Source organism: Mixophyes fleayi, chromosome 2, assembly GCF_038048845.1.
Source record: "Mixophyes fleayi isolate aMixFle1 chromosome 2, aMixFle1.hap1, whole genome shotgun sequence".
Taxonomy (NCBI): Eukaryota; Metazoa; Chordata; class Amphibia; order Anura; family Limnodynastidae; genus Mixophyes; species Mixophyes fleayi.
The window spans coordinates 295,262,977-295,289,737 of NC_134403.1; the positions used below are offsets into that span (position 1 = coordinate 295,262,977).

Consider the following 26,761-nt stretch of genomic DNA (forward strand, 5'->3'; position numbering starts at 1 on the left):
ATCATCCAAGACTTGCTTTTTTTCCGATCACGTGATCAGAGTTTTCACCGATTCCATGACTGGTTGCTGGTTACATGCTAACCAGTATGAATAGGAAGTGACACTGCTCGATAATTGCAGAGTTTATAGTTGTTTAGTTCATGATCATTATCGTAAGCGTTTTGTTTAATATAGGATTTATTTAGGTTATACACTGGGTATTTTATCTGATCGGGTTTATTTTGTTTATTAATTTAAGGTGTTAGCTATGTTTGAGGGGGTGTTATGTCTCTGTTTGGCACCATTATGCCTATTTAAGCGTCTTTTTTAGATCGTTATGGGTTTGGCAACCCTTGAGAAACGACCATAGGGCACTTTTGACAATCACTGTCATGGGCAAATTTGTTTACATCATTCTTCAGGATGAGCATATCTATCTTTAATCAGCTGCTTATTTGAGATTTTATATTTGTAAATGAGGGCAATAAATATTTAATATAAGGAGTGCTGGTCTCCAGGATTTTTTTTGGGATAAAACCTTCTGATGATATAACACATCTGTAGCATGTTTCATAGCACTCACCCTCTGATACACTTTAGTTGGAGCAATAGTCATGTTGCGCATATCTGATGGACTGCAATCACTCATGTTGGAGCAGCAGCTTGGTGGGATCCCATGTTCATGGAAATAAATGCTGCTAGTCCAGTTGGTATAGCTCTGCACTCCACAACAACTCAACTGTGGGGAGAGAGAAAAATGAACAATGACCGTACATTCAAGACACCTACTTCAGATGTGTCTCTCTTTGTGTGTTTTGTGTAGGGAAGGAAATGTGAGATTATTGTGCTTTTTTTGTATTTCTGTGGGATAATGCAGGGCCCTTATACCAACACGTCACAGAAACCAGACACTTGCTTTCATTCTTTAACTTGTAACGCACAGATACCAGCTAATTGCAGACTGGTTGCTGTGGTTCAATGCACATGTTGCACCTGAATGTTTATAAACAAGACTCGAAAGGGCTCTTTCACTCACCGCACTTACTTTCTTTGTCTATTGACAAATGCATAGTACCCCTTCTCCTGTTCTGTACGCTGGGATGTGTGGCAACACTATATTCACAATTCCAGTTTGTAAGTTAATGTAATTGAAAATATGAGGTTTGTACATGTTCATTATCATATTAGTCCCACGACAAATATAAGCAAACCCACTATTTTGCATGACTTTAATGAGCATATTCACCGTCATGACTGATATAGTTCTTGCTATTAAGTATTATATGCCTTTAAACACTCCATGATTACAAGATTACATGCAAATGTGAAAAAAAAAACAAAAAAAAAAAACGACAACAATGGCTGCTTTTGTTCGGACAATGAATGAAACAATCTGCAACAATTCTGATGCTGTACAGATATCCAGATGTCAAAATTGTATTCATTGTTACTGCTTTGGCAGCTATGTGTACTGTCGATCATAAAGTAGCCCTGACACAAAATATTATTTAAAGAAAACGTGTTACATATAGATTCCAACTTACACTTTTTTGAACATCGTCAACTGCGCGACTCCTTTCATCGTTGCCATTGTAGTTCTGGATAGCTTCAGTGTACGTCCTGAGAAAAGTGTCCTTTATCTAAATTGAACAGAGATTAAAATGTAATCTTCAAAAAGTGAAGACCATAGACATAAAATATCCTACAGATTGTTTTTTATGTAAGCATTAGGTTTATTTCTTACTTTTCTGCCACATCAAGGAAAGAATAAAAGTACGTAGTATGCAATACAAAGCAGACCTAAATTAACACACCAAAAAAGTGGCAAATGTTGAAAAGAATGACAGAGAACAAGCAAATATTGTAGATATGACCTACTCCTCCACTAGATGGAGCAACACAGCAAAGACGAATATGGCATGTTGTCAATCTAGTATAATCAGACACTGCTGGTTTGTTTTAATAACATTACTCTGTGGCTCTCTTACTGTATGGAGCAGACAGAGCAGCTTTGTAATGTGAACTCTTGGCTTTGTAAAACTGTGCCACAAATTATATGTTACCACAATCACGAGGAATGGGTCTAGGACTTTGTTTCTGCAAGAATAATTAAATCTTTGATATGACTGCCATATAACGCAAGCTTCACAAGATACTAAAAATCCTTTCACAACCAGAATTAATAAGCCATGCTCTTCAATGGTTTCACGTATTCATAAATACGTCACTAGATTAAAGACAAATTACCTTTTGCCCAGACCAAAGCTTCCCCATTCCCTCAGGTTGACCTGTCTGCATAACCCAATTCCATAGTGTGATCATGTTCTGCTCTAGTTTCTGCCAAATGATTTTCTAATTGCTGTAACTTTGGCTACTATATTCTACTTTGGAAATAGGTCATGTCAGCTCGGCTTCAAGCACTCATTTCATGTTTTCTAAAATACTCTATGTTTATTGTAAACATTTGTGCAACCTTATAGTGTGCAACATAAAAATAAATTGGTTAACTATACATTTGCTATTTCTGATGTAAATTTTATCTATTCATCACCAACAATATCCTGTAATTTAAAGCTTAAATGTAACATTGTAAAAGCTATCAGGTTACCTTTATCATGTATTAATTTTGTATCCTTTATAGGCTCATGTCAAAAAATGCATTAGCAGTTCAGTCATGTAATGATGAAATGGAGTAAGAAGCTTTAGAATCCACGGAATATATACTGCTATGCACGCTGGAAAAATATTGCCCACTCACATTTTTTTTTAAAGATATACTCTCATTTCAATTAAAAAAAAAATCCCTTCGGTACGAGGTCTACAAAAGATAGTATTAGAATCAAATTTTAATACTAAACGGTGGCTTCATTTCAGATTATCAAATATATTATATTGTGCTATTCCTTTATGACCTAGTTAAAGAAATCATGATTCTTCCAAAAAGAAGTTAAACATTAACCATTAAAATATAATATAATAAAACATAAATGCAGCCAGGTTATTTAATTGAGAGGACTGGGTACTCAACGAAGTACAAAAATATTATATTATATATACATAACACAGGCTGTACATAACACACACACACACACACACACACACACACACACACACACACACACACATTAATAGCGATTATAATCACTTACCTCGTGACGAAAAACAAAACCTGATATTCCGGCAATCAGTTCCGCCAAGAACACCAAGGATAAAAACATTGCATACTGAAAGACACATAAATTAGGATAAGCTGTGGCTTGTGAAATATGGCACTATTATATATGTACATTACACAGCAAAGCATTGCAAAGTGATTAAGCATATTGGAAATCTACAAATATATTTATAAATGTGTAAATATCCCAACTGTTTTCATTGTAGGGTCACTTATTATTTTCTATGTTTTGGATGGAATAGTACAGGGATTGGCATTCATCCAGTGCTGTAGGCAGCAAAACTACATAACTTCGTTTTTGTTTTGTTTTTTAAGACCGTGACAATGTTCCTGTTTGTTAGTATTACACAATTGCAGAGTACCATTTTGCTTGTTATGTATGCAGTACTTCGACAGACACCAGGCTCTGCTCTAACACACACTCAGGGGTAAATGTATCAAGCTGAGAGTTTTCCGGCGGGTTTGAAAAACCAATCAGATTCTAGCTATCATTTATTTAGTGCATTCTACAAAATGATAGCTAGAATCTGATTGGTTGCTATAGGCAACATCTCCACTTTTCAAACCCGCCGGAAAACTCTCAGCTTGATACATTTACCCCTCACTCTTGAGTAAGTAGTATATAGTACTAAAACAGTAGAATCTATCAATCTATAATGGTAATCATCATAGATCTTTGATAACGTTTATATTTTTTATTCAAATATTTTGCATGGGATAGTATAATACTATATTAAGTAAATTAATATAATTTCTAAGTGTATTTAAAAATAAAGAATTTACTTATAAAAGACAAAATAAAATAATAATAATAATAATAATAATAATAATAAATGATAATAATAATAATAATAGGTAGTGTCCCAAAATTATGAACAGCAGAGAATCTTCAAAGTCTGATTTGTGAAATTGATGTCAATCCTCTCGAAAAATGTTGTTAAACTGTACAAAAACAGTGTGAATATATAAATATCAAATCAGATTTTAATGTGCAGCTTAAGTCTGTTGTAAGAACTAGAAAATTGTTCATGACCACAGACCAAATATAACTATCAGTATCACTGGAAATCTCTTAACCCCCCCCCCCCCCCCCTTCCGTTTAAGTGAACACGATCAGTGTAGACTTTGAAGTGTATGAAAGCCTCGTACCACCTAACTATATTTTTAGAATTTTGCTGTAATCTTGTCACTTTGAGTGATGCTGGAAGCCATTCATTAATGACAATATCACAGCTAGCCCCCACACAATATACTGACAAAAAGTGCACAAATTAATTGGCCTATCAGTGCTGAAAGGAAAGGAAGGAATTGCTCACACTGTGCTGGCAGATTATAAAAAGATTACTCCTGGGAGTTCTAGGACCAAAAGCAAACGGGGGAAAAGAAGAAACCCATTTAGAATATACTGACATTCTGATCGGAAGATTTGGCAAAATTTGTCCTAAGGCAAAGCATAACCAAAAGATCCTCAGTACAAATCCCATCACAGTAACAGGATATTATGGGAAAGAATGGAAAAGAGAATCTTCATCTCAATATGCATTTAGTCTAGCGGTCCAAGCCAAAGACATTGGATAGCTAGTGACAACCATAGTTTCCAGAAATGGATTTCCTTGGTGAATGATGCTATGGGGCATGAGATATACACCTTTAATAGCAAGAACTGTATGCAGAATTATTTTAGAATCGGCTCAACATGGATTACCTCCAGGTATCTCCTGTGCAGTCGTTGTAAGACCACTTAGATGATGCGCCCAGTCCTGTATCTATATATATCTATATATATATATATATACAAACACACATGCCATTAGATGATCAATTGTTTTTCCTACCTGTCTGTGTTTTCTAGTTTTATTTACTCCTGTATCTACCTGACTGATGGCTCAATATGTAAGTTTATATGCCTACCCTTTATTGTCCTTATATATGTATGAATCAGTTACATTTTGTTACATATTGTAGAAATATTGTATAATCTGTGTTTGCTATGTAATTAATACCAAGTACCTTGGGTTAGTACGTAATAGTAGTTTGGTTGGGTTTTATTTAGTTCAGTTTTTTGTTTTTTTTTATTATTATTATTATTATTATTATTGCAAAATGTTAATAAGAAGATTAAAATAAATAAATAATGCAAATGTAACATGATATGCTGGCGGCTCTACCCTTTTACAGGAAAATTGTGGAAATAATGTCACAAACCACTGCCTTGGTTGTCCCTGCTTCTGCCTGTCAGCCCAAACTTTCTTATGCCCTTTAAACTGTGTTCTACAAACATAGAATCCAGCCAAGTATAACTCCCATGTCTTCTCTGTGATGATTTCCAGGTTGGGATGCACGAGAAGTAGGTGCTGTGAGTCCAGAGTGCCGACGGCGGCCAGCACTGCTGAGCAATTAGCCGTGGATGCCAAACAAGGGGCAATACACAAGGAGGGTGCTTGAAAGGATTCAGGTTTTGGGTCATCATTGACGCGCCTCAGTCCCTATTTTCACTGGGATTCTATATTATCATGTCCTTATAGCAGTATATTGCACTTGTTGTGTCTTATGACCACATTGGTTAGCCTGACCACGAAACCAACGAATTCCCTGTTCTTGTGCATACTAAATTCTGTGCATTTACTTCCCCACTGTGCTGACTAACACTTTGAACTCCTTTCTGAGCTCTAACACATTGGCTTCGATCCTGAGTATTGTTACTGACCAGATATGCACTATTCTGTGCGTCAGACTTCCTGCTTTGTCCCTGACTACTTAACCCTTGGGAATCCGTCTTGCTTGCAATCTCTCAACAGATACCAGTATATGCTGGATGTTGGAGTGTGACTTTCTGTACTAAATTGCAAACAGCATTTCAAGTATGGCCTATAACTATTATCCTGGGCCAGAAGTCTATCCAGTCTTTGCTGGGAACAATTATGTGCAACAAACTGAGCTCTTCATAATTTAAACTCACATTTGCATAGAGTAGCTATCAGCCACCGGGGTTGATTCACAAACTGCACAACCTATTATTGCAGATTACACATTTTACTCCCATCAGTGAAAACCATAAAAAGGCCATAGCATTATAATGTGCCTATTTATGTTTTAGGGGAAGGTATTCCCTTGCTTGGGTCACAGAGGCATTCATTAAACGCTAGGGGGTTAACAGCATGGACAAGCAGCCATTTTTCCCCAGCAATAGGGACAAAAGTCCTAACTATTTGGATGTCTGGACAGTCCCATTAAATCGGGATTTTTCTGCCTAAATGAAGTGCTGAACTGGCAAGTACTGTTCCTGTTGACTAGCTGGTTTAAAATTAAGAACTTTGGGGCTAGTGTTTAATGTTGAAATTCTGATAACAAAATATGTTTTATTCCTCATTTACTCCCTTTTCCTAAAGTTGGCAATAAATCCCTTAGGACTAGTGTGTGAGAGTGTCTTTAGCACAAGCACATTGTTACAAACTTCCACTATTCCCTTGTAGTCACTAGTTGACCTGTGAAAGAACACATATAGTATAGCAAATAACATATGTTAGTATAGTATCATAAAGAATAGCCATGATTAATTTGAATAAAAGCAGTACTCAAAATTAAAACATTTAGATTGTATGCTTAGGCATAGAAATGTCTTCTAAAAAGTGTGTATACGTTTTATCACCATATAAGCATAAATAGTACTATTATAAGATTCTGATTTGTGTGGTAGGAGCGGAGTTTTATTCATTGCATTCTGCCTCCCTCTGAGATCTGGTTTAGTCAGGTGAATAATGGCTACTTTACCATCACAAAACCTGGTTACCCCCTGAGATATTCTAGAAAGAACAGTCACATGTGAAAATGGTCAGGTAGGATTGTGAGTCAGATATGTGTGACTGGATAGTGCTGGAATAAGCACTTAAGCATATACGTTTTTTGTTTTTTTACTGTGAATTCGATGTACTGATGAGACTAGTAGAAGTGAAGAGTGAGAAATTACAGTATTTTTGGTATTTGCTAAGAGAGTTTATCTTTTCTAATGTGGTGGTATTGGGGGTGGCATTATATGCTATTTTTAGACACTGCATATAATTTTAAACTATGTTGCTTACAGAATTGTTCATGCACAGTTTCCCTACACAATTCAGAATATTCTTGCATTTTTTATTTGTATTTTTGGTGCCAAGGTCGCCAGGAACTGAAAGGGATACTTGAGCACCTCCAGCAGGTCTCTCAGTGTTATTGTTTTATGGGTTTTGCCTTTAACCACTGAGTAACTCATTCTTTGAAAAAGTTTCAGGATTAACACAGTTAATTGTTCTCACACTCTACATGATGAGGAAAGCATGTCAGTCCTTTTTCTTTTTGGAGTGTAAATATGCACCCTCAAGAGATAACAAGATAATGTAATTGATCTTCTTATTTACCTGCTTGTACAGTTAATGTCAGACTCACTTATTAAAAATATTTGATAAATGTGACTATTACTATAAAAATACTATTGTGAAATATTCTTTTATTTTTTTCCTCGATAAACTATTTTTATTGACTCTAGAAACACATAACACGTACATTTTGAATCTAACTAAACATAGCTTATCTGACTAAGACATAATCAGGCCGTGAGAAAGGCTGCATATAGTGCCGCACGGGGCTGGCGAACCCAACAAGAATAGTGTTAGGAATCATTGAAGAGGTCATCAAAGTGGATTGTGATATTTTCATGATTGTTTGTGAAATAATACAACTTATCTGTTACCTGTGAAGTCCCAGTGACTCTGTTGCTACACCTGAAAACTAGTGCTCTGAAAATGGCTTGTACATTATACATAGCAATGATGCCACCACTAGTGCTTCACTTGTAATAGATGTAGTAGAATATGTTGCTTTACTTACAACAATGCTAACAAAATGTAAAAGGAGGCAACGTAACAAATTTCAAAAACTGATTAGGCTGGACATGTCCTTTAATGAACTACTCATGGAGTTGACTTACAGACACCTATAAGTCTTATTTAGGTAGCTATTCCAATCTCAATTTCTGGCAAACCATGCTGTATATTATCATCCCGGGAGGGAGGATATCTTTTAGTTGTCTAAAGTTGAAAAGTGATTCTCCACTTCTTTATCTTGCACGTAATATGCTGTCGAAACAATGCCTGGCAGGGTTTCAATTTCAGTGATAAATCATTTATCTTTGTGTCATGTGCACTAGTGATAAGATATGGATATCAACACATTTCTGCTGGTCCTGCTCCATGGGAGAGATATCAAACAGTGCAGAAAAAAATACACAAAACTTCATAACAGGAAGTTCAACAAATACATTTTTCTTACCAGTTTCAGCATCCATGGGCTACCACGACACGTGGCAAAACATCCAAAGAGTCCGAAGACGATGATTGTAGTTCCAGTTCCAATGAGCACATAGGGGGCATTAGTGGAGTTTTCAGCAATGAGAGAAATATATGTTCCTAGTGTTAGCTTACCCCATACTCCAACAGCTAGAAGAATAACGCCAGTAATCTGTAAGACATTCAAATATTAAAAGTAAATTAGACAAATGAATGTTAAAGAAACAAACACCTATATACTTGGATGATTAGGCTCATTTTAAAGAAAAATCAGGAATTTAGCAATGGGCCCATGTAAATTATTAGAAATGGCAAGTTCAGCTTTTCTGAAATGTAAGCTATATAGTAGAATATTTATATTAAATGGTACAAGTCACAGGGGTGAATTTCGAGGAAAGAATTTCACATTACTTTTTTTTTTATCACATTCAACATGCATGAGAATGATCTGAAGAACAACAGATGGTACAGATGAGCAAAACTTTCATAACTGCTAAATATTAACCTCATTCGGATACATTTTCAGCAGGAAGAATGTGGCCACAGATGTTCCCGACCTAACCCAACCATGCCATACAGCAGAATCAACTGACCATTGTTGCCCCACTTCTATTCATAGATTAAATTTTGCAAAATGCAAATTTACTGACATGGTGTGAAGTAAAAGTGGAATTCAAGGATTGTATGACTAGAACGGCACACCTCTGTGAAAAGGGCCAGACTTTCACTTATATAGCTGTTAATCAAGTCTCACACACAGACTAGGGTTAATTATGTCAGCAGCCAATTAACCTACTAGTATGTTTTTGGAGTGTGGGAGGAAACCGGAGCACCCGGAGGAAACCCACGCAAATACGAGAGCATACAAACTCCACACAGTTAAGGTCATGGTCGGGAATCAAACTCATGACCCCAGTGCTGTAAGGCAGAAGTGCTAAGCACTGAGCCAAAATAACGAACACTGAAACACTACAAGAGCAGAAAGAACAAGCAACAAGTTACCAGTCACTCCCATGCCGCTTAACATTTCAAATGGCAAAATGTAACCCAAAATTCTCAGCTTGTGCAGCCTCTTATGTAAATACTAACACAAGTCACAATTTACTGCACAAACTTATAAATACAACAACACACTAAAAGTGTACAGAAATGCACCAAATTGATGCTATTATAGTGAAATCAGGAATCAATGTATATGCTTTGGAGACAATAGAAGAGTTATTCATACAAATAAAAAAGAGAGTTTAGTGAAGATAGCAGAGATACGTGAAGTTGAAAATGTAGAGCATTTGCTTCAGAAGAGGCTGTTCTGCAGAGGAACAAAGTTTCGCAATACAAAATTTTGCTTTGCACATTCTGTACTGAATTTGTAAATTGCATTTTACTATATTCTATGAATAGAGCTGTGACAATTGTGTCAATTCATTCTGCTCTATTGTGTGGTTGGGACATAATAAGGGAGAAGTCCAGATGGAATAAAAATGATAAAGGTAAACAGAACTGAGGGATTAAGCCTGAGAAAAATAAAAACTGAAGTTTGTATGTATAAATATTTGGATCACTAAGGGTTAACAAAGCAGGAAGGTGTGGGGATGTCCGGAAAAGTGTCATAGGGGACAGGAGCAAAAGGAATGGATTAAAAGAGCGGGAAGGAGTTAGTGAGCTCTCTTTGTTCCAGGGAAAGCATCCCTCCCTCCCATTCCCGATTCCTGGACCCGGTATTCGCTTCCTGGTGGAGGTGTATTCTTTCCTGCTGATATAAGTACCGTGTAGTGAGACGGGTGATTACCAAATCTTGGTAAACAATTTCCGCGAGGGCCTGGTTATCTAAAACACGAGTGTCACTACAGGCACAGAGAAATGTTGAGCCCCTTGGTGCACATGCTCGTGGTATGGCTGGCACAGGGTGCTAGTTCAGCCCCAGAGGTAGGTTTGGCCAACCGGGAGCATGGGTCGTGGTAGGGTACGGGTGTGCTGGTTCACTCCCGGAAGTATTTCTGGAGTCGCTTGGTGAGCGTGAGCAATCCACGGATTGAAGCACTAAGGCTAGTTCAACTTTTGTCATGGCAGAAGAATACTGTACAGGATAAGTAAGGTAGGTGAAGCTCACATTCATGGTAGTCAGGCGTTTGGAACCTGTTCCCTTTGAAGAATCGGCTTAGGTTTGGTGCAAGTACAGCTCTTCGGGGCTGGCTTGTGGTGCATTATGATTAGCCCAGAAGGGTGTGGGTTCCGGAATGCCCGAGGATGGTTGTCCCATTAACGTGCAGATACTAGGGTGCTTTTATATATAGACAAGGCTGAGTACAGTGTTCTCCCGCCACCATAATAGCTCTGGTATAGCATAATAGTGGTGGTAATTTAAATAAAGACGTTTTTATTTGCCAACAAGTCAGTGTGGTGTTTTTTATTATAGCACATAAGGGTTAAGGTTAAGACCAAGAAAGGTCTATGGCTATGTTATTAACCTTTAACCATTTTATTCCGCACAGACCACTTATGGACAAATTTTGCTGCAGAACAGTACAATTGTTTTTGACTACATGTGGAAATAGGCTTATATTCTGCAGAACAGAGTGAACACTTTGCTCATCTCTAGTTGGGAGATATACATTTCTGCCATAGCTCTGACTTTAATATAATATGTTATTTGCATGCAGTTATCCGTGCTGCTGCTGGAAAAAAAGTGTTATGCAATATTACCTAGAAATGTCTTTTTTCACTGCTTTATAATTACAGACCTAATGAAGCATACGGAGCATACACACTGTACCCATTAAACAATAATTACCAGCCGTGCTAACATAGAAACAGTGTCTGTTGTGGTTTACGTTTATGTAAGCAAACCACTGAGTCACATGGACTCACGTGCTACATGCCAGAAGGATGAAGACACAAACACAAGAGAAAGGGGGGATAATGTAAATATTAGTACTGTCAATGCTTCCTGGGAAAGATGTATAGCAGAGACCCTACTGAATAAAAAACTAAAAAAGGTAAAATAGAAAATATATCAAAAGATTAAAAGAAACTCTTGTTTGCACCATACAAATCGCTATTTTTCTACTACTATTTACAATGCATTAAAAAAAAAAAACTACAAAAACAAATCTCATTTATGAGTGCAGAAATAAACATAGAGCCGAGTCTAAGCAAGCCACAACCTCTTCGATATTATACAAATTGCCCGATATAGCCCCATGCGAGGCCCAGAACCGACCATAATGCCCAGTAATTATCAGATCGAAATCACTGTTGGAGACGACCACCATTAGTGATCATCTTCCGCACAAACAGCCCCATGTGTTCCGGAAGCTGTGGCCAAATCAGACATTGATCAATCAGTCGTTTATGTGATCATATTGAATATGCCAGCATTTCCCAAATCCAGCCCTCAGGGAACAATAGCAATGCATGTTTTCCATATCTCCTTGCTGGAGGACAAATGTATCCATTACTGCCACATTTTAAAATATCCACAGGTGATATGAATTATTTCACTTGTGACCTGGAAAGCCTGCACTGTTAGGGGCCCTGAGGACTGGATTTGGGAAACACTGGGATAGACCATTACTCAGATGTCGATTTTGCAACAATTTAAATATTAAAAACAAAACACTACACCACACACACACACACACACTACAAGAAAAGAAAGAAATCAAATAAATACAAACATAAGTAACTTGGTCCATGTCACAGCATCCTCAAACATTTACGTGACTGCATACCCAAAAAATTATCTATGTTCTAAATGCTAGCCTGGGCCAGGTCAATAAAGGGCAAGGCCACATGGAACCATTTTTGCCCAAGACATAAAGCCAGAAATGGATTGCCATGTTTAGTGTTCAGTTCCTCCAAAGCGTGTTCCTCCATCAGATTTCCTATGTACGTTCATCCTGTTCACCAATCCCTTTCAAAGTTTTATATGTTCCCTTCTCTAGGCTTTCAACAGGACAATAGAACTAAAGCACAAAATTCACCAAAGGGTTAAAAACACACACATGCAAGTATTACCGTATGCTGGCCCTTTGTCTCTATACTAGAGGTCTAATAGTCCCCATACCCACATCTCAACCACACTAGAGCCATCAACATACTCTGAGGTCCAGAGGGGGAATCTCTTCTCTAGGTCTCTGAATCATTCAGACCATCTCCAAGAAATTTTAGTGAATAGCAGGTCAAAAACAAGAGTCCCTAACTGAGTAGACCTGCCCCTAGAGCATGGGTATATCTGGGGATAAAGGTTTATGTCAGGCTGAATTGTGGACAGCTGCACAGCAAGCAAGAGTTCAATTTCTACTAGATCCAAGTAGTCAGAGTGGGCCTACCAAAAGCAGGTAGACTCTAGGGCCTGATGCTGCCTGCTATTACCAACCGTGTGCGGATTGCCATTGTAAGCCCTTAGCAATTTGGAGTCCTAGAAAGCTGACAAAAGCCAGGAATATTACTCTGCTGTTTGTTGTGTTTTCCTTATAAGTTACTTTGGGAATGTTGAATTAGTAACTGTGAACTTTAAGCATAAAATTAAATACTAACAAAATCAAGCCTCATATCTTTTCATTAAGGCAACTATTTTGATAATGGATCACAGATTGAGACAGACTGCTGACTCTGGAAAAATTATACAAAAATATCAAGCCAATTATAAAGCACAAAAGGACAGAATGTTGTTTCAAAGCATCTGTTTCTGCAATTAAGTGTCCTACATGAACAACATTTAAAGTAATAGAATTTGTGATGTCATATTGCAAAAGAACAACTTCCTGAAAGGCAGGGCACTAGAAAGCTAAAGATCACTATGTCCGAGACACCATCTCAATAGACTATACATGATGTCCTTCTGAAGGACTTTTCATGAAAGAGAATTGCTTTTTAGTTATCACAATTACACGTTCCTGCCTATGTCACTGGTCAAGGATCCCAACGTCTGTGGGAATGTATAGACAGTCCTCTAAGCTTCAAAATGGCCACAATCTTAGTAATAAGTTAAAACAATACACTACATTAAATCAAACAAATAAACACCTATTTGCAATAATATATCAGCAGGCATTTTACTGTAAGATCAACAAGTGTTAGAGGTTGTAAGAAACAAAATCAACAATTAAGCAGGATGCAGCCCTTGGGCTCTCTTCTATAGAAGGGCACTTTAGTTCTTTATTGTGAATTTGAAGCCCAAGTAAATGCTTTCTCTCACAAGCAGGTCCAATGACATTCAATACACTCAAATAGCAACATAAATATATACAGCGTTTCTTCCATTCCGACTTTGAACATGACCAGGTATTATCTGTGTGGAGTTCGTATGTGATCAGGTTCCCTTCCATGGTACAAAAATCACACTGGTAGACTAATTGACCTCTTACTAAACTGGTCTTAGTGTGTGTGTCTGGTTTAATAAATGAGATTAATATACATTAGAATATCAGAATAAAATAAAAATACTTATAGAGGGGAATTCAAATCAACACAAGGAACTACAGGAGACTAATGCAATGTGCAGATGCCCACGCAAACACGGAGAGAACATACAAACTCCACACTGATCAGGCCCCGAACGCATGACTAGGACTTTGTGAAGAATTGAATCGGCCCATTAAACTATATATGCTTGTCTAGAGAAGCTCACATAATAGAAATATTTAAGTACTACTTTTCATATGAAATCAATTGATACAAATGTAAATTGAAAGAAAAAAAATGTAACAACATGAATAATAATAATGAAGCAGCCGACATGCACATAGGACACATTCTGGACCTACAATAAAGTATACTTGTATGTTTTATAGCATCTAATGTGATCAGAATCTTTTATACATAGAATACATTTTTCATCCAAAACAGAATACTCTACTACAAAGCTGGAAATTGTTTACAAAGCAGTTTTAATTTAAAAGTCTGGTATTAGACACGTGCTTGAAAATCAAAACCAGAATGCCTTTAGGACAGAGACCAAGAATTATCTTGTGGTCATGGGGACACCTCCAAAATATATGAAAAGGATTGTATTACACAGACAAAGTATGTAGACATTTTTCTTTTACAAACCGCAATTGTAATGTGGTCTACAAATTGGCTTTTTCAGTAGGAAATCCAAACTTCCAGCCACCCATCAACTATGCCTGACTCGATTACCACAGACCAAGCTGTAGGTGGCTGTGTGTATAAAATTTAACCTAGAAACACTGTGATCCACTCATCGCCAACAAGGACGGGAAGGGACTTCTTTTGCTAAATGAATGGCCATATTAAATTAAATTCCTAGGATTGTAAACTGAAAACATCAAATCGGTATTATCAAGAAAAATATCTGCAATGAAAACAATCCATAACATACAAAACGTAGCTACAGTAATTTAGCCAGCACTTACGCAGCTGCCTGTATAGTTGACAACATTTTGAAAACAGAGAAAGTTGAGTAGCTGAACTTATACAATCTATGTACATACGCATCATCAGGGCTATGCTCTGTGGGCTGCTCCAGTACAAGTTCTTGGTTAGAATATAGTGGTGTTAGGAGGTATGCGAGATACAGCAGGAGCAATTATCAGTCTCCTGGCTGAGAGAGCACTCCTACATAAATATGTATTTTTTCCTTTAATGGTCCTTTTATGAGTTGGTAATGAAACTAAACCGAAAAAAAACCCAAAACAAAACGTATTTTAAAGAGGAGAGGTCTAAATCACATGCTAGGTCCTCTGCTGTTCTCTATCTATACCGCTTCTCTTGGAAATCTAATAAGTTCCTTTGGATTTCAGTATCATCTCTATGCGGATGATACCCAAATTTATCTATCCTTTCCTGATCTCTCGACATCTGTGTTGTCCCGTGTAACGGACTGTCTTTCTGCTATTTCATCTTGGATGTCCTCTCGCCAACTCAAACGTAATCTTTCTAAAACAGAGTTAATAATATTCCCACCCACAAGAGCATACCTGACATTTCTATCTCTGTTGATAACATGACCATAAATCCCACCCCACAATCTCGCTGCCTAGGTGTAATCCTTGACTCAAACCTATCCTTTGTTCCCCACATTGACTCTATATCTAAATCATGTTACATACATCTAAAAAACATTTCCAGAATTCGCACATATCTCACACAAGACACTGCAAAAACCTTAATTCATGCAGTTATAATCTCCCGCATTGACTATTGCAATTCCCTCCTTACTGGCCTTCCCAAAAACAGACAAAAGCCCCTACAATCTATTTTGCACACTGCGGCAAGATTGATTTTCCTTGCAAATCGTTATTCCTCTGTTGAATCACTCTGTATGTCTCTACACTGGTTGCCCGTTTTCTACCGAATCCAATATAAAATACTCTTATTAACCTACAAGGCCATCAACAAGCTGCACCAACATATATCTCCTCTCTTGTCACAAAATATCTCCCAACTCAGCAACTCAGTTCTGCGTCTCTCATCCACACTCATTAAATCCTCCCATTCCCGATTACAGGACTTTTTCCGGGCTGCACCTACTCTATGGAATTCTATCCCTCGCACAATAAGACTCTCCTCTAGTCTACAAGCTTTCAAGCGTTCTCTGAAAACCCATCTCTTCAGACAAGCTTATAATATTCCCCAACCACCCTCTAAACTCAGTACATTACCCTATTATCCCCTGTTATACAATTACCCCTTGATCACCATTGTTGTGTGACGGGATCATTTAGCTTATGAGTCACTTTTACCTTTGCAGTCTGGCAGGGCCGACTGCAAATGTAGACTTAACCTTATGTGTCAAACTCCCATTGTCCAATAGATTGTAAGCTTGCGAGCAGAGCCTTCTCTCCTCTTTGTCTGTTTTACCCTGTTTGTTTATTAGTTTACTATGTTTGTCCCCAATTGTAAAGCGCTACGGAATATGTTGGCGCTATATAAATAAATGATGGATGATGATAACTGAAAGTGACAACATTTTTATAGTGATTTTATAGTGATTTACAAATACTTTGTTTTAATTAGCTTTTTTAAAGTTTATACTATATTTATAGACTATATTGATCCAAAAGCAGTGACTAAGCATTTGGGGCAAGCTTTCACAGAAAAACAACAGCACGTGGGACTCCATCAAGGCAGTTCTACAGTGTAGCAGTTGCACTCCCCAGCAGGTGGACGTATACACCATCATATTTGATGGGTTTATCAATAGGATTTGTTAAGTTATGTATAGTGAAACAACTTTAAAAACATTTTATAAAAGTTCCAAAATAGGAAAAAAAACATACAAATTCCCAGATCCTTGTTATACATTTCTAAAAACCTTAAAACGAAAATAACAAACCAATGACAGGTTTGTTGGGGGAACCAGGAAGCACAGTGTGTAAGCAACCTATGGCTCTAGGACTTAAAAGAAAACAAAAAAAAATATTTCAAGTAGTCTTTTTAGACATTACAGCCACAAACATTGCTGATAAGTGCATAAAACCAAGCATACAGGCATGTAATCTCCAAGTTAATTGTATTTGTGAAGTGGAAACATCTAGGAGCAACAGCAGCTCAGCAGGGAAGTGGTAGGCCGCACAATGTGGTCATCAAGTGCTGGTGCACGTAGCGCGTAAAAAAAGCCTGGTCTCAGCTGCAACACTCATTACAGAGTTCCAAACTGCCTCTGGAAGAAACATCAGCCCAAACACTATTTGTCGGTATCTTCGTGGATTGGGTTTCCATGGCTGAGCAGATGCACACAAGCCTCAGATTACCATGCACAAAGCCAAATGTCACCGGGAATAGTTTAAAGCACATTGGACTCTGGGACAGTAGAAACGTTCTCTGGAGTTACTGATCACGCTTCACCATCTGGCAGTCTGGATGAATCTGAGTTAGACAGATGTCAGGAGAATGCTTCCTACCGAAGGGTCTTCTGCCAACTGTAAAGTTTGGTGGAGGAGGAATAATGGCACGGGGCTGTTTATCATGATTTGGCCCGAGAACCTTAGTTGCCGTTAAGACTTAATACTACAGCATAAAATTTCATTCTAGAGAATTGTGTGGTAACAGTTTGGGAAAGGCCCTTTCCTGTGTCAGTATGACAATGCCCCGTGCACAAAATAAAAATAAAAATAAAAAAAATGGTTTCCCGAGCTTGGTATGGATGAACTTAAATAGCCTACACAGAGCCCTGACCTCAACCCCATCGAATGCCTTTGGGATGAATTGGACACAAGCTGTAAGCCAGGCCTTATCCCCCAACATCAGTGCCCGACCTATCTTATGCTCGTTACTGAAGGGATGTGAAGGTCCGTAGCCATGGGGCAACGTCATATTAACGTCCATGGTTTAAAAACGCGGGGGTGTGTTTACTAAACTGTTGGTTTGAAAAAGTGGAGATGTTGCCTATAGCAACCAATCAGATTCTAGCTGTCATTTTGTGGAATGTATTAAATAAATGCCAACTAGAATCTAATTGGTTGCTATAGGCAGCATCTCTACTTTTTCAAACCCACAGTTTGGTAAATATACCCCAAGATCTTCAAAAAAACAAATTTGGGTGTGATGTTGGGGTGCCCACATAATGTATGATTCATCACTTAAACAACTGTCTACTAAAACCACAATAAGGCCTATTGTGTTATTTACAGAGCAGCATTTCACTGTCAGCTTCACGAAAATCAAGTCTTTATGTCAGTGCTAAAAGAAAGAGGGCATCCAAATGAATGTTTGCATCAGGCTTCAGTCATGTAACCATTGCTGTCTACAATATAGCCTTTATCCATCAATCATCAGTGCTAGGGCTGGATGGTTCATGAAGTGCCCATAACCCAGCTCTAGAATTATGACTTGCATGTACTGTGTAGAGACACTGCAGTTTATCAGATATGTCAGCACTGGCTGATTTCCAGATATATGTTTATTTAGGCTGTATGCTTGGCAGCTTATCACAATTGTCTTAGTGCATAGCAAGCTATGTCCTGATAGTGTCTTTTGTCCAAAGGTAGGAGTCTTTTTTTCTGTCAGAATACATAGACAATGTACACTCAGAGAAACACTGGGGAACAAGGTTTTCCATTTCCAGTGTAGCCATCAGGACAGTGTGAATAATAAACTTGTGACAGTAGCTTGAAATGTGTGTTTTTATTGGAATATAGCATCCATGTAATACTACATATACAAGATAGAATCTACAATTGAAAAAAGGTCAATTATCGGAAGGTAAACAGCATAAGAGAATTTGATTACTGTTACAACACACACAATATATACACACACACACACACACATTAATGTTTATATCTGATATTTTAGCTAAGAGGGTAATATTACAGCTAGTGACATTGTCACTATTAGACCAGGCACCAGAGAAGTAGGGTCTCGCCATACTTCCGCCCAAGCTTCTAGCCCACATCTGCATCCTCCTGTTACCTCCACAACTGGTCCCAAGTGTTACCACGTTCAGAAATCAGTGACTACTATGAGGAAAAAAAAATATATATAAAAAAATGGCTTGCTCATGGTACACTGTTAAAAACATTTTTCAACTCCTGTATTTGAAATTCATTTTAACACTACAGTGTATATGTGAATGTAAAAAAAAAACAAAAAACAACGCGAGCATTATGGGCCTTATGTAGAATTGGATACAATTTGAGCCTAAAAAGCAGGTGTAAAAGGTGTCTGGAAAAACAGACATTCTACATTATGCAACTCAGCTGATCCTCATAATTATCGTTTTTTAACTTACACCAGGGCTAGAGCACCCGCAACAGATACGTTTCCTAACAGATGCATCTGCGTCCAGGTCTTCATTGGTTGCATTTATTTGCACACACACACACATATATATATATATATATATATATATATATATATATATATATATATATATATATATATATATATATATATATATATATATATATATATATATATATATATATATACACACACACATACATACATACATACACATCCATCCATCCATATATTAGTACTGGTTTTGCTCAGTTAAAATATCTGAAGACAAAACATTGTATGGGCCTGAGTAATTAAAGAACATCTACTGTAATTATAGCAATGGCTTCCACGTGTACCTTGTGTATGTGGTAATAAACTGATTATATGCCTACATGCTTTGAAAGAGCTCCTGAGTTCTGTAATTATGGTTGTTTGCTGCAACAAGAGAAGGCTGGAGTGGATGTGACATGTGGGTGTTTGATAATGGGAGTGTTTTACAGATGTTTACTAAACAAGATGTCTCAACTTCTGATATTTCCCACATATCAATTCTAAAAGTGATAATCAGCATGTATTCCAAGTGAAGGACATCATGAAAAAAAATGGCAAAAGTGCACAGAAAAAGAAAAGCGCTAGGAAAGCTATTAATCAAAATAATCACTTTTTTCAATGCTATATATACACATCTTTAAATCACATGCCTCATTTGCAATGTGTTCTCTGTTTACCAGCTAATACATTTTAATCATGCTTGCATGAATGCCAGAAAAAAAGATCAATAATTCTGAAAAATCACTAAGTAAGATCCAATAACCCATGAGCAAAAGAACTAGAGAGGAAGTGCTTAAAGACTTGCCCAGCAACATAAACATACTGTAAGTAACCTAGCCAGAGGTAACCTCTGCAAATTAATCAAATCAGTTTCTTAATCCACAATTTCCATAAATAATGTGACATATCACACCTAAAAATATAGGCTGTAAAATGAGCTAATTATAGCTCACTGATTTTTTTGATCAGTTTGTACTGATAAAATATCCATGTTGGCAGAGTAGAGATGAGCGAGTTGGCAGAGAGGAGTTTGGTGGCAGAGAGAAGCGAGGTTCTCACTCATGGGAGACAGCCTACTCCACCACAAAAATATACATAAGTGCAAAGTTCTGAAGACACAATCTTCGAATTGTGCTATTGCTTCACCATTATGTGAAATTCCATTCCGCAAAGTATTTGTCACTTCGCATGTAGTGGAACTTATAGCACCGGCGGATCCGGCTGCACAATACATTCATGTGTCTGTCGGCAGAGACAAGGCAGAATGTGCTGCCCGGCCACTCTGATTGGTAAAATAAGGATAACGTCTTGTGCAAGACATTTCCCATTATTGGTGTCTATGGGTTCAAATGTTTATTTTACTCTGACAAAAGTAAAAAAAAATATATATAGCAACCGCCACTTGTATTAGTAAATGCAGTTACAAATAAATAAATAAATGTTCTCTGTGCAAAATACCATACAACCGTTAATCATCCAAAAATGCTGCTCATTTTGATGAAAAACAAAGCTTGTGCTATGAAAAAAGGCACCAAGACATTATGGGGCATATTCAAATAACTGCAATGTTCCTCCATCGCAGCTACACACATTTGCAGGTACTACTTCTACATTAGTACATTCAAGGTACTACTACTTCAACATCACGGATTTCTCCTTGCACCTCTATGGGGGGATGGGGGGGTTTACGATGATACATCTCTGCAGAGTGCTTTCTGGGGGTACTCCACAGCTAATTGAATATGACCGTATCGCGCCTACTTTTGTATAATTTTGTATCTAATTTAGTTTGAAGAAACAAAAAATGGAAAGCACCATATAATAGCACCGCAATAACCAGTGAAAACTAAATACATAAGGACAGTTTCAATTTAGAGAAGTGTAAAGTCTCTGCTAGACATAGTAAAAAGGCAGGTGGAACATTTACCTTTGTTTTAAAAAGAAGCAATCTGTCCTAGCATTTCAGCTTCTTGTACATTAAGTTTGAAACATCAAACCACTCATGTGTAATACTGTGCTAGTCACTCTAGGGCCTGAAGGTTCTGTCTTCGTATTGTATCCATCCAATCTCCCAACCCTACTTAAAGCAGCATCCATCATAGCTGTTTTTTCTTTAAATAGCAAGTCAAGTACCTTTTAAGCATGCAGTCTTCAGCTAGTCAGGCTAGAGGGCATAATAAATAGCTCCAAACATCAAGATATTTTAGCATGAAACCTGCTGGCCTCTGTCAGAAATCTGAAGATGAGTTAAACCTTCCAACGTGATAATGATCCAAAGCACACCTCCATGTCAACCAAGGAATGGCTTCAGAAAAAGAAGATCAAAGTCTTGGAAAGGTCTAGTCAGAGCCCAAACCTCAATCCTATTGAAAACCTATGGAATGACCTAAAGAGGGTTGTGTACAGGAGATTTCCTTGCAATTTGATGGATCTTGAAATTATTTGCAGTTAAGAGTCGAATAGAATTGTAAAATCCAGGGTGCGAATTTGATAAGACTTATTTAATAACTCACTGCTATAATAAAAGTATTGGTTTAGGGGTGTGCATACTTAATCAACCATGGTATTGTAGTGTTTTTATTTTCACAGCTAATTTCCTAAGAAATGTATATTTGTTTTTCACTTGCAATGTCACATTAAAAAGGTGGTCCGACATGATTTATCTTCATCTTAGGCTTTACATCACAAACAACTTCAATAAGGGTGTGTAGACTTCTTATATCCACTGCATCTTTCTAAGCTTCCTCTAAATCAGCGTATGGCCTCTTGTACTGCAGTGTATACCAATGTGTCAACACAATCTGCTCCAGTACATTCTGCACAGACTGCACACAGAGGGGAAACAGAATGGAGAAACTACCAGTTTTGGATTGTGGAGTCTACATCTGTGAGTCACCTTACTTGATTTATGCTTTGATATGCCCTTGGGGTAAACTGGGAAAATTAAAATTAGAAAAACTACTAACCTTGCTATTGATTGCATCTCACAGCATAAATCCACAATATGTTGTGGGAATAATGAATTACCTGTCCCTTCTAGCTTCATTATCTGTGGCTTTTTCATTAATCAGTAACTTTTGGATGATAAACAGGGTGCCCAGGATGTTGAATGGTAGTAACAGACTATGCATATAATGTAAAAAGTAGCTTTAGTCTACATCTGCAAAAAATCCATGAGACTCCCAAATTCCAGGTATGTATGCTATATTCCCGCATCCTGCAGGAGGGGACCTTGATGACACGATTCTCGTCATTTTGACCCAAACCCCCATGATGAAATGACACAATGACGTTAATTTGCTGGGTGGGCCCAAAATGATGCAGTGAATTCTCAAGTAGTTATGAGCTTTATAAATCATACATTTGGAACTTTAGAACCTAAGAGTATCAATCATGAGTATGTATACATCAATTTATCTCATTTCAACCCCCTGTAGTTTCCCTTATAGCTATATTTTTAGTTTTCATTGCAGTCTACTACCGCAAGCATATGGTAATGCCACTCTATCAAGTCAATTGGTAGGAATGAATGACATCCAAAGCTTTTTTTGAAATTTTTATTTCAGTATTTGTTTTATTTATATTTCATATTAATTAGAGTTGCAAGTCCTACAAGTACATGAAGTAGATTGTAAACATGGCCCTGTCCAAATACATAGGTGTATTGCAATCGAAACAAAAGGTGTGGGGAACAATTGGTACATGAGGGACTGGATTACAAATTGTAGCTGGAGTTGGAGAATGTGTGTGTGGCTACTGTAAGCTTATATAAACAGAAGCACTACCAGCCATCAATATTAAAGCAGTCATTGGTGAATGACATTTCTCTGCAGCTACCTGTGGTATGGTACAGCTGGAATGAGGAGGGACACTGAAAGGTGTAAACAAGAAAGGTGAGCCAGTCACTGTAGAAATGTCAAGACATTCATCAAGGTCAAGCAAGGTCACAGGCACAGGTTCAAGATCCAGGGACAGGCAAAAGGTCATACACGAGTAATCAAATCACAGGTTCCACACCAAACAAATAGAACAGGAGCAGGCAGCAGTACTGGAGACAGGACGCTATAACCGTCAGGGAGGCTCAGTCCTCACTGCCTTAAATACTGCAAGGGACCAATCAGACCAAGGCCCAGCAAGGTGCTGCTTAATTAATTACTGGCATGCAGCCAGTAACAGGGAATGGAGACCTCTCTGATCTGCCCCCTAATCAGCCCTAAACGGCTGACTGAAAAACTGACCTGCGCGCATGCGCCCGGCTGTGTGACAGCTGGCCGGGAGCCGCGGGAGGGATCTTGATGCGTCCAGGTTGTTGCCCAGGCAACCGCGACGCAGGAACTGGAAGGGACGCCTTGGTCATCATGGAGATGGCCGGGACGTCACGAGAAGCCCCTACAGAGTTGCGGCAGCCGCGTGCACCGCTGCGACTGCTAACAGCTACAAAGGCACTCCTGTGGTCATCTGCCAGTTCAAATAACTGTGTGACTGATTTTTTCATTTGGCATCATGCTAGGTGCTGGGCACAGAGCCAGGACACTTATTCCCCATCTTCGCAGGAGTTGTGGCAGCAACTGCTGCTTCCAAGTAGGCCATAGAGATCGGCAAAAGGAGAATAGAGATCGCAACAAAAATGATAAGTGTTGATATCATTGTTATGTCTACACAAGATATGACACATAGGTGTGTAACTGATAGAGAATTCTGATTACCGGGACACTTTCTTTACCATATGACTTTAGACATCGATTTTTGTTGAGAGTTTAATATTTATTTATATATGTATGCTTAAATACAATCTGTATCAAGCCTGTGCTTAATAAATGCCTCATTATCCAAAATCTTGCTTTCATATTTGAATCAAATACAATAGATATGCAGTAGATCTCAAATACTGTCCACTTCTACTATGTGCTGCTTTTACACAGCTTTTTGTAAAAACTAAAGTGCACCACACACCCAAAAATGCTGCACACAAGTATTAATTTTCTGATTTTATTACAATTGCGTAGTCATCAGTTAGCAATCTAAATATTTCACATTTCTAAAGCTAAATGCAAGAAGCAAATTGTAAATTTGGTATTCAGATGTATTCCTTTAGTACTGCATAATTTAGCTTTAATAGCTAATGTACAACATGAATGCCAAGATTAACACTAATAATTGGCTTTGAATATTGACTGGCAAAATGAACATGCACTTTACACCTTAATATATGCAAACACATGGAGAATATGATCCTCCGCTTCCTGTATCTTAAACATTTTGTTCACAAATCAATGGCAAACAATTAAAGTTGTTGGATTGTCCATTTCCTAAAAGCATTTACAAGGTCAGGGGTTAAAATAGGGCTGTGAATTTAATGAACTGTAAAAATGCCAATATCTTGGCTAAGTGGAAAGTCAAAGGCGACAGCCCACAAGAGCTTTTGTGCAGCTACGGTCTATATTTTATTACAATTCAGGCAAGCAAAACAGCTTAAAGGAAAGATACTCTAACACAAGGGGGTATATTTACTAAACTGCGGGTTCGAAAAGTGCAGATGTTGCCTATAGCAACCAATCAGTACATTCTACAAAATGCAGCTAGAATCTAAATAAATGATAACTAGAATCTGATCTGGATCTAGTCCACTATCATGAGATGCATTATAGTTGTGCAGGCCACCTCAATTTGATCAAGTGCTCCTCGATTTCTGTCAAACCTGGTCAATGTGAAGCAAATCAAGAGCACTGCTTACAAAGTGTGGAGCAGGTGCACCCACCAGCACAGTTTTACGGAGCAGTTCAGAAACAAGGTTTCTCTTTGCAGAGGTTTCTTTTTTGCATTTTCAAAGAGCAAAAGGACTTGGATTTTGCACAAGCTGTGAATTGGCAGAGATCAGATCTCAACCTATATTTTTAATCGTATCTTCAAGTTGCATTTACACACTTTGTCAATGTAAAGCACAGTTTCAAATGCACATGGAGATTGCTCTTGGTGGAGAAACAGTTCTTCCAGCTGGGCATCTGAATAAAGCTGTGCCCAACCAGGAGAGTGGGGGTCAGTGGAGAACTCTTTCGGAAGGGCGCATTTTAATTGATGTATTCTGATTCTTTAACACTGAGCTAGGCACTTCATATTTAAAAATGTTGATTTGAGGGTTTAGTGGTTATTTAGCTTGTTTGCTTGTGGGTATGCAAAGGTTAAAGTAAAGGGAGCAGTTGTCCCAACCCATCCTCACAGTGTTGTTTGAAAACACAACTCAGTAGAAACATATAATTTGATTGTATAACGAGTTTCTGCCTAGAATATTCATGCCACAAAGCCCAATATATAAGCAATGAAGGGCACGGATTCACCCCTAGCTGACTACATGTAGCAGCACTTCCATTGCTGTACATTTTTTTCTCCAATTCTATGCAGATCCATGACATTTTGCACTTATGACTGTAGAGGCATTATGGAGAGGGAAAGGGTGTTCTAATGTATGCACAGTAAGGGAGTGTTCTCGAGCTGCATACTGATTGAGACTGGGAAAAAGACGCAGATACAACAGAAAAAGTTATTGTACTTGCAGGTGGTCAGCAGCAGCAGGCCTAAGCAGTGGATGAGGACGACAACGGTTACTAAAACTAGTGAACTGCTTGTAAAGAACTGCTGGCAAATGATTCACAGACGCACATTGAAACTTTAGTAGTCACTCGGCCATAGATTAGAATTTTACAAGTATGTTTTAGCAGTAAATAAATTAAAAACATTTTTTTTTAGACTGCAACACGGAAAGTTGTTACGGCTTATTAGGTTAAATCGAGATTATATGATGCTCCATAGCATTTGCATCTGCAACATAGAAAATTAAAAGTTTATTACATACTTTCAAGTGGTGTCTGTAGTAAAGCCTATGCATATGATACTCATTCAGGTCTGGACGCATCTCCAACTCTGAATACGGGTGTAAATACACATTTTTTGCGCTCAACTTTTCCGATCGCAAATTATTAATTTTTTTTTTTACATCTCAATCTGTAGCAGGCTCATGAACTGTAATCCTGGTACTTGGAACTAAAGCCGAGTGACAGTATTGCTGTACAATTTGGCCAAGATTTGGGTGGCCAAATTGGACAAGATCTATCTATTCGGAACCTAGTTAATGCAAATTGCCAAATTTACCAACATGTCCCATTATAACCATATCAAATTAAATGGTAACATTATCAAGTATCACAGTCACTTTGGAGCCACACAATCTGCAATGTTGGTCCAACTGCTTGATATCACCAGCAATACCACAGATTGTATTACCAGAATTATAGCGTAAAGCTGCTAACTTAGCTTGCCAGACCTCTTGCAGTTTCTTTTAAATTGGTTATTTCTTTTAATAGGAAGCTGTCAGTTTCTCTCCGAAAAGGAGGTAGGTGGGTCAGGATGAAAGGAGACGGACTTCATATAGTTGGCAATTGGTGACTACACAAGGACAATCGGCCGAATGCAAGAGGAGTTCTACAATTGGTAAGCACCGCAAGATGCTAATTTGTGAAATCAGGTTAAGAATCCTGTGTTTCCACATATT

The 26,761-nt window shown here is 37.9% G+C and overlaps 1 protein-coding gene across 1 annotated transcript in view; it reads right to left on the reverse strand.

Annotated features, from left to right (window-relative positions):
• Nucleotides 1–26,761, reverse strand: part of TSPAN7 (tetraspanin 7) — a 107,282-nt gene that overhangs the window by 19,669 nt on the left and 60,852 nt on the right. Inside the window, exons 2-5 of the mRNA XM_075196430.1 lie at nucleotides 8,459–8,647; nucleotides 3,129–3,203; nucleotides 1,524–1,619; nucleotides 563–718 (exon numbers count right to left, since the gene is read on the reverse strand). Of these exons, the coding sequence (XP_075052531.1) occupies nucleotides 563–718; nucleotides 1,524–1,619; nucleotides 3,129–3,203; nucleotides 8,459–8,647 (516 nt within the window). The remainder of the gene's footprint in view (nucleotides 1–562; nucleotides 719–1,523; nucleotides 1,620–3,128; nucleotides 3,204–8,458; nucleotides 8,648–26,761) is intronic.